The sequence below is a fragment of the Anarrhichthys ocellatus genome, unplaced genomic scaffold (genome assembly GCF_004355925.1).
Source record: "Anarrhichthys ocellatus isolate YVR2014 unplaced genomic scaffold, GSC_Weel_1.0 scaffold1845, whole genome shotgun sequence".
Taxonomy (NCBI): Eukaryota; Metazoa; Chordata; class Actinopteri; order Perciformes; family Anarhichadidae; genus Anarrhichthys; species Anarrhichthys ocellatus.
The window spans coordinates 1-9,534 of record NW_022281819.1 but is presented as its reverse complement, the minus strand read 5'-3'; the positions used below and the strand labels follow the sequence as shown (position 1 = coordinate 9,534).

General features: G+C 43.1%; 1 protein-coding gene across 1 annotated transcript; it reads left to right on the top strand.

The window, feature by feature from the left end:
- Nucleotides 1–2,459: 2,459 nt before the first annotated feature.
- On the top strand, nucleotides 2,460–9,528 carry LOC116377916 (conserved oligomeric Golgi complex subunit 5-like). The gene is made up of 5 exons (XM_031839680.1): nucleotides 2,460–3,200; nucleotides 4,209–4,370; nucleotides 5,149–5,248; nucleotides 5,422–5,532; nucleotides 8,967–9,528. The coding sequence occupies exons 1-5, from the start codon at nucleotides 2,821–2,823 to the stop codon at nucleotides 9,063–9,065; spliced, it is 852 nt and encodes a 283-aa protein (XP_031695540.1). The 5' UTR covers nucleotides 2,460–2,820; the 3' UTR covers nucleotides 9,066–9,528.
- Nucleotides 9,529–9,534: the final 6 nt, after the last annotated feature.

Genomic DNA, 9,534 nt, shown 5'->3' with positions numbered 1-9,534 from the left:
ACTCTCTCTCTCTCTCACTCACTCACTCTCTCTCTCTCACACTCTCTCTCACACTCGCTCACTCTCTCACACTCTCACTCACTCTCTCACACTCTCACTCACTCTCTCTCTCTCACACTCACTCTCTCACTCACTCACTCACTCACACTCTCTCTCACACTCACTCTCTCACACTCACTCACTCACTCACACTCTCTCTCACACACTCACTCACACTCTCTCTCACACACTCACTCACACTCTCTCTCTCACACTCACTCACTCTCTCACACACTCACTCACTCTCTCACACTCACTCACACACTCACTCACTCACTCTCTCACACTCTCACACTCTCTCTCACACTCTCTCACTCTCTCGCACTCTCACACTCTCTCACTCACTCACTCACACTCTCTCTCACACTCACTCACTCTCTCTCACTCACTCTCTCTCTCACTCTCTCACACTCACTCACTCACTCACACTCTCTCTCTCACTCTCGCACTCACTCACTCACTCGCACTCTCACACTCACTCTCTCACACTCTCTCTCACACTCACTCACACTCTCTCACACTCACTCTCTCGCACTCTCTCACTCTCTCACACTCTCTCGCACTCTCGCACTCACACTCTCTCACTCACTCACTCACACTCTCTCTCACACTCACACTCTCTCTCACACTCTCACTCACTCACTCACTCACACTCTCTCTCACACACTCACTCACACTCTCTCTCACACTCTCGCTCACTCTCTCACACTCACTCACTCACTCGCACTCTCACACTCACTCTCTCACACTCTCTCACACTCACTCACACTCTCTCACACTCACTCTCTCACACTCTCTCACTCTCTCACACTCTCTCGCACTCTCGCACTCACACTCTCTCACTCACTCACTCACACTCTCTCTCACACTCACTCACACACTCTCTCTCGCACTCTCACACTCTCACTCACTCTCTCTCACTCACTCACACTCTCTCTCACTCACTCACACTCTCTCTCACTCTCACTCACTCACTCACTCACTCTCACTCTCTCACTCACTCTCTCACTCTCTCTCTCACTCACTCACACTGATCTTATGGAGGCGTTCGTCTGATTACAGGGAATAACAAAGTGAGAACAGGAGAGGCGGTTTTGGCTGCTTGCTAACATATTTGGCTTCAAACTGAAAAGTGTGTGTGTGTGTGTGTGTGTACACAAGCTGTGTGGTGAAGATATTCTGGAACAGAAATGAATGAGGGATGAGATGCTTGTTAATTGGAGCTGTGATTACTGATTGTCCTCAGTATCGCTTTTCTTCTCGTTCCTTTCCTTTCATGTCAGGTTGATAGAATGATATGGATGATGATTTTATATATTTCTCAGCCCTTTGTGCAGATCCCAACCAACGGTGAATGTATCCACTGTGTGGGTGGGTGGGTGGGAGATGCCTCTTCTTCCTCTGTCCATAGAAACACATAAAAACACATCAGTGAGCCTCACTGTTGCTCTGGTGACATGTTCCTTCATCACCATGAACACACACATTGCAGTTTGTTCTGACTCAATCCCACATATACCGTCCTGCTCTTACCAATACTCAACAGAACAAAATGTGAATTAATCTGCTGCTGAAAATGGTTCTCAAAAAATGCACTATTTCCTCCTGTAGAAACGTTTGAGATATATATATATATATATATAAAAACACCAAGAAACGTGATGTGGTGCAGTGGTGAGTCCTTGCTAGCTTGGCTGTGTCCACAGTTCAAAAATACATCTACCAGAACCTCTAGTGTTCACTGATTAGCACATCCAGCTATCTTATCTTGTTTTATCTCATTTGTTATATCCATACACAGAAATGTAAATACAATGTTTGTGGTTTGAGGGGGAGTCAGGTGCAGTGAATAAATGCAGCTTCCTGGAGTCTTGTCATCCCAGTGAGGTTGCCAGGTTTGGTATCATCATATCAAGTAACCTACACTGTAGCTGGAGACGCCGCACAGAAGTGCTAGGTGGGTGGATACAATATTGTCCAGAATAAATTTATCCAGCACCTAACTCCTCCTAAATCCACAAATGATCATGTTTTACATTTCTGTTGGTGTATATATCAAACACACAATTATTAAGCTTTATGGGTTGAAATATGTTTGAACTTTGGACGGAGTAAGCTAGCTTTTTGCCCCTCTTTATGCTAAGCTTGGCTTACTACGTCTTGACTCCAACTCTCTACTTAACACCAGGTGGCAACCTTCGGTTCTGAAGCGAAACAAATGCTGAATGGTCTTGACCTTGCATTCTCTCTAGTGTCCACCAGGGGGCGACTCCTCTGGTTGTATAGAAGTCTATGAGAAAATGACTCTACTTCTCTCTTGATTTATTACCTCAGTAAACATTGTAAACATGAGTTTATGGTCTCAATCTCTAGTTTCAAGTCTTCTTCAATACAGCATGATGTTCATTTAGTACATTATGGTCCATTTAGAGTCAAACAGACCATAAAGCAGGGGATGCTTTAGGGCGGGGCTACACAGTGATTGACAGGACTCTACAGCTAACAGAGACGTATACTGTACAGCGTCTCTATGTAACTCCTCCACAGTCCAAATATGGTCACTTTCCTTCACTGGTTGCAAAAAGCCAAGATGGTAACGACCAAAAGGCCAAACTCGAGGCTTCAAAATGTCAGTCCACAGACTGTGTGACTTCACAACGACTACATCCACTTCTTGTATACAGTCTATGCTTAACACACAGAGAAAGTATTCATATTCGATAAAATGTTGAACTTTTCTGTTACAATCCCTTATAATCTACCAGGTTTGTTGGGATTGTAATGAGAGGTCTTTTCTTCAGGTCTACAGGCCGTGTAATATGTTCTTGTCTGGGACTTAAATGTTCTGTCAAAGCTTTACACGTCATTTGTCCTTTTGACTTTGCTCACTCTTCGCTCTGCTCAGAATCATTGTATGTAATAAGCAGGTTCCTCACTGCCTCTTCTTTCTCTCTAGCTTCGTCCTTCCTAAAGCAGGCGCTGGAGGGAGAGTATCCCAAGCTGTTGCAACTGTACAACGAGCTGTGGCGCCGCCTGCAGCAGTACAGCGCCAGCCTGCAGGGGGCGCTAACAAGCAGCGGAGGTATGGACACATCTCTGGACATCACCGCCACAGAGACTGACAGCCAGGACCTCTTCACACACGGAACACAGGACTACAAGTGAGCAGACACCATATATAATATATATGATATTATTGAACAAGCCCTTGTATGTTTCTAAAATACATTGCCTACCCTAGCTTTCATAAGTGATGTGTAGAATCCCAGCCTTGCGCTACTTTACACACAGAACATTGAGTTGCAGAAAGAACACCCTGTTAAGTCTCGGTAGTGGAGTTGGTGTCAGGAGAGAAGAAATGTGATCGGTGCATCTGTAGTTGGAGAGACGGAGAATGAGAAGAAGGTGGGAGGGAGAACTGTGAAATGAAGCAGGAGCAGAGAAGGAGGAGACACTGAGGAACAGAGGAAAGATGTAACAGGTGGATGGAGAGGGAGAGGGAGTGAAGAAGTGGTGACAGAAACAAAGTATTTCCTTGTATGAGCATGAATCACGGGAGCATGTGCACTGGTGCTTGTAAGCACGTATGTTAGACAAGAGTACCTGTACGCACCAGTCGATCAAGCTGCTGGCTGAAAACAAGACAGGAGAGGTGCAGCATGTCACAAACACACTTCACATCACAAGCACTGATGAAAACTACACACTGTTTGAACAGTTCCTCCCTCTATCATACTGATTTTGAGTCATGAGATAATGACGTTGAATGCAGTGCATGCACACACACACCTCTTGTAGCATATGTGCACTGAATTTTAATAGGTTGAGACATTTAGGTGCTCCATTAATACATGTCAGCACAGATATTCAAGCCAATTAGAGGATATAATAAGTCAACACGTGACAATAATTAGATTGTGGGTATTGTTATTCCATGATAGATTTCACATGTTGAACTCAGTCAAGTCATGTATTTTCTGATTTTGATGTCTATTATGGCTCAGTCACCATACCTATATCACTCATAATGGTTTCTCAAACATTTATTGTCTGTTAATATCTTAACACGCACATCAGTTCAGTTTGTGCTCTCTGCATCTTTTTGGAATTATTGTGTGGGTGTGTGTGTGTGTGTGTGTGTGTGTGTGTGTGTGCGCGTGTGCGCGCAGCCCAGAGAAGGCTCTGAAGGACTCTCTGCAGCCGTACGAGGCCGCCTACCTTTCCAAGTCGCTCTCTCGCCTGTTTGATCCCATCAACCTCGTGTTCCCTATGGGCGGCCGCAACCCTGCCTCCAACGACGAGCTGGACAGCATCATCAAGACCATCAGCAGGCAAGCACAGCACATGGCAGTTTGTCTGCCTTGGCTTCAACCACCATGAGCTTGTGTTCCCCCTCACTGATACAGGGCCATATTCTGTTAAAATGTCACCATGTCTGTTAATGAACTTTATCTACAAACCCAGATAGTGACACAGTGACACCAAAACAGTATAGTAGAGAGACACGTTCTATTCACAAACATGGAACTGTTGTACAGAAAATATAAAATGTGACAGACATTTATGAATGTATTAGTATCAGGATGTAATTGTAAAATATGAAACTATTTGCATTATTAACAGTGAAATGAGGCTTTAATGTGTTAGGCATTTTCAATGATGATTGAGGCCATTTTGTCTGGGCGACTGTGGCTAAGTGGAGAGCAGGGCGTCCTTCAATCAGAGGGTCGGTGGTTCGATCCCCAGCTCCGGCTCGAGCGAGACACTTAACCCCAAAAGTGCTCCCGTAGCTGTGTGAGTGAGATAGAATCTGAGTTTTAAGTCCCTTTAGATAAAAGCGTTTGCTAAATGAATGTAACATAACAAATACATTTATGTAGATTGTAAGATTCTTCTCATTCTGTCTTCATGATCTGACCAAAAAACACATTATTATTCCCTAACCTGCAAATACACACACAGTTGGTACCCATATTTAAAAAACACATGAGATGAATCATTATTGATTGACATTATGCATCCAAGCAACAGTTGAACTACAAACATACTGTATAGCTTACACTTGATCACTTCCAGGTTACATGACTTTAATGTCCTGTTTGTTTCTAGTGAGCTGAATGTGGCGTCAGTAGATCCAAAGCTCTCTCTGGCTGTGTCCAAGAATGCTGCTAAGACCGTCCAACTCTTCTGTGTCAAGTCTGAACAACTGGTGTGTACAGCATTGTGTGTGTGCATGTTGGTCAGTCTAACATTCTGAGATGGACCCACTATGTGTCCATAACACAGCAGGAAAGTGTTTGAATGGATGGATAAAGCAACACTGTTGTGTGTATCCTGTGTCCGTACCATACACTGGCTCCCTGTGTGTCCCTTTGTCTGCAGCTGTGCACTCAGGGGGAGGCCAGTCAGGTGATTGGTCCATTGACAGAGGGCCAGAGGAGGAATGTTACTGTGGTCAACTCCCTTTATCGTCTGCAGCAGGCCATCGCCAAGGTAGGAGGCTGCAAGAAATACTTTGTACTGAACAAACACACCTGCACATGTGTTCGGTTATGTCAAGACTGCAGTAGCTTTATAACTTCAGCTGTCATGATCAGACCTAAAGAGAAATGTTACTATAGCACTGTGGTAATTTTTCTCATTTGATCACTAAGATCTCACCACAATCATTTCTTTAGTGATTTTGATGTTAAGCTTGCTTTCCCACTTTATAAGAATCGTGAAAATGTTAGGTTTAGAATTAGTGTTGATGTGTAATGTACATGCTTATGAAGTTTTTAACTGAAGATCCAGTAGCCTCCAGACGAACCAGTAAACATTAGCATCTATAAGAGATACTACCCTGAGCCTCCCACTCAGCACTGATCCTATTCGTTTGTTTCTGTTTAAAGGAGATGCACTTATGACTTCTGGTGACTAGTAGTTCTCTTGAATACATATGTTGAGTACACTTATTGTAAGTCTCTTTGGATAAAAGCGTCTGCTTGTTACCTAACGTCCACCGTCGTACACATCACATGTGGTCATACTGATGACGCGTCAGCTTGTGGCAGTAATTCAACATGTCTTACTCCACAGATGTAGCGTTGCATTGTTGGACTAAAGATGGACAGTTTTTAAAAACGGATCAAAATCAATGCAGCAGATACTCTCTTTTTTTATTCCACACATTCTTCTTCCTTGTTCAAATCTGGAGCATACATTACCCACAATGCAACTGGACCAGTCAGAGATTTACTTGAGGACAATCATCAGATTACACACACAGCTCCCTCTGGAGCCACAGCAGGCTCTATACAACGTGTTCACCGTGGTGTGCGAGTGGGTGACGTGCATCCCATAACTTCACTTCTGTTCTGGCTTTGCTTCCTGTCTACATCTCTGCTGCAATTAATCAAATGAAGGCAGAAATGCTGCCCTCAATAATGTCTTCCAGAAACAAATAAAGCAAACGAGAATAAAACATGTGCTGAATATTCAGAGTTTCAAAAGTTCAATCAAATTCAATATTTTGAAAGTATTATAGGGCTGCACTAAACAGAGGACAACATTCTAGAGACTGATCTCAGTAGAATGTTGTTCTGGTGTTCTGGTACATAAAGTGAAAGATGCAGCAAGTTCATGTGTCTGTACTGTTGTTTCTTTAACCGTGTACAGGTGATGTCTTTATCTTCATGGTTTCAGTGGTGCCCTGTTGAAAGCGATACACAAATGTATAGATGTTCAACCTTGTCAGATTTCCATCAGGACTCTTCTGCTTATTCAGACATGGGTCAACATATTCAACTGTCATCACAATTATATAACAAGGTGCCGTCTGACAGGAGCCTAAGACGTATGTACTAATGATCTTTATGCAAATACACATTTTATGTTTCTCAACTGCACACCACCAGGCAGATGAGAACATCAACAACTAGCTACATTCTGTAAAGAAAGCAAAGCATCAGATATGAGTGAGCAGGTTGGAGGCTATCAATGGATTATTGCTACTTGCTGAATCAACTTTAATGAATTGCAGAAAGAGGCTTTTGCATATGTTTGCATGTAGCTATGAGATAGATTAGATTCGATAGCATCAGTGTGGTTTACTGCACCTTTCTATCAATAGTAGCATGTCTCCTTGGTTCCAGTGTGTAGTAATTGGTAATTAGTTAACTACATTTGTCATCGCACACATTAGCCCACACAGCGTTCTAACTGTGTGTGTGTGTAACTGGACGCTTACCTTCCTAATGCATAGAGATGTAGCGTGGACACACAAATGCATGTACATGACAAGAAGCCAAGGAGGTTACAGAACAGCAGGGTGCAGTGTGTTCCTTCAGCGTCCTTCATCAAACATGTATGGTGTGTCCTGGCACAGCAGCCGGGATGATTGATAGCATCAAGAAACAGATTACTCCAACAATAAATATTTGACCTCAAGTCTTTAGAATGTGATTGTGTGAGAATCTATTCCAGACAGGCGGAGGGAGGGAGGAAGACGGGATGTTAAATAGGAAATCAAATCCAGATCCTTTTAGTGCTCGCTGTTTTTATATTATGTAGCAATAGCTCAAATATTCTTGACCTCTCTGTGTTGAATAACTTTAGACCACTTTCACATCTCCCTTTTATCAACTGAAGAAGCTCTATAGACTTCATTAAAGAGCTTCCTTCTTTGCTGTCCTTTCTTGACACATGCAGTTAGTTTCTGCAATGGCCCTCAACTGGTTTCTTTCTTAGATGCACCAATTGATCAGCCAGGACCTTTTGATTGGCCCGTCGGTTGATGTAGACGATTCTGTGCCGGTCAAGTTTACATGCGTGCACCTCTTGATGGCTCACCTTGCACAATCAGTGGCATAGATATTGACTGACTAGTATCACAGCCACACACACAGTGTTGCCAACTTGGCAACTTTCTTGCTCAATGTTGCAACTTTCCTTAGCGACTTTATTGCTAAAAAAACAACTGGAGACAAATTAGATTATTATAGTTCTTCGAAAGAAGTTGGAATCAGAATAGAGAAGAAACCCTTTTTATTGTCATATACACATACACGAAATTTGACCTCTGCATTTGACCCATCCCTGTATATAGGGAGCAGTGGGCTGCCAATGACAGGCGCCCGGGGAGCCGGGGGTTCAGTGTCTTGCTCAGGGACACTTCGACACGTGGCACGTCCCAGTCGAGGATCGAACCGTTGACCCTGCGGTTACCAGACAACCCTCTTAAGCCAGTGAGCCACGGCCCCATCAGCAGTTTAGACATTAAAAAAAAATTGGAAATTGGAAGTCTGAGATAATTGCAACCACTGCATCTCTTTTCCTTACTTTTGTATTTAACAGGGAGACCGTTTTCTGTAAGCGTTGGTGAGAATGTTTTCAGTACCATATGACAGTTCCACAATGTGCCATACATGCTCATTCTTTTATTATATATGCTTCCGTGCTCCTAAAATAAACAACATGGTATAAAAATTCCTACTTATGCAGATGACACAAGACTGCATATCTCCAGCACCGATGTTCCCAACAGTTTAAAAAAATGTAACAGACTGTTTATACGTCATTTTATTGCAATTTGGGTGTGTGACAACTGGTTGAGATTAAAGAGGTACTCCAGCAATTCACTCTTTCACTTCCACAGTGTAACACACCTGTCGCTGTGTGACAGCTGTGCTACAAAAAGTTACTTTGTTACTTTGCTACTTTGTTTATCTCTTCAATGATGCAACGAAGCGTGGACCAATCAGATGTTTTTGTTTCTCCCTGGTTGTGTGTGTCCCCAATTAATCTAAATCTTTGATGTTTTTTACACCCCTTGATGCAGACTTCTTTGAGCTGTATTTTATTTGCGTACGGTGCTATACAATTATAGGTCATTATGTTTTGCGTTATTTTCCTCTAAATCTTTGATTTCCTTTTTTTTGTATTTGCAGATTATTTTAGGATTGGCGTCATGTCCACCAGTGGCTGCAGAGGCTCTCTCTTCTTCTTTGGAGGTATCACAATTTTGCATTCAATTTACACTAGTTTAGTTTGTATATTTATCATGAAAGCTATGACTATCATTATGACACAAAGTTTCGTTATGCACACTTGTATGGTAGAAGATGAACTGTGTATTTTGCCAGCTGCAGAACTGCAATAACATAATCACAGAAAACGTCTACTTTATTGTAATGGAACTTTTTGTCAATTTGTAAAAGACCTGAAGCTCAAAACCTTTTATCATAACTGTGAATTAGAGGGCTTCACAATCTGTACAAGATACGACCCGCGGCAGTCCAGGCCTATAGAAGCTTATCTAGTGGCTGGTGCTAGGCAAACCTGAGCCGGCCCCAACTATGAACCTGAGTCGACCCCAACTATGAACCTGAGTCGGCCCCAGCTATCAACCTGAGTCGGCCCCAGCTATCAACCTGAGTCGGCCCCAGCTATCAACCTGAGCCGGCCCCAGCTATCAACCTGAGCCGGCCCCAACTATCAACCTGAGCCGGCCCCAAC

Excerpts from the sequence above, each read along its gene's own strand:
- LOC116377916 (XM_031839680.1), top strand. The coding sequence starts at position 2,821 with ATGAGAGGTCTTTTCTTCAGGTCTACAGGCCGTGTAATATGTTCTTGT. Across the intron at positions 3,201-4,208 it reads CACGGAACACAGGACTACAA|CCCAGAGAAGGCTCTGAAGG; the intron begins GTGAGCAGACAC and ends GTGTGCGCGCAG. Across the intron at positions 5,533-8,966 it reads TGCAGCAGGCCATCGCCAAG|ATTATTTTAGGATTGGCGTC; the intron begins GTAGGAGGCTGC and ends TTGTATTTGCAG.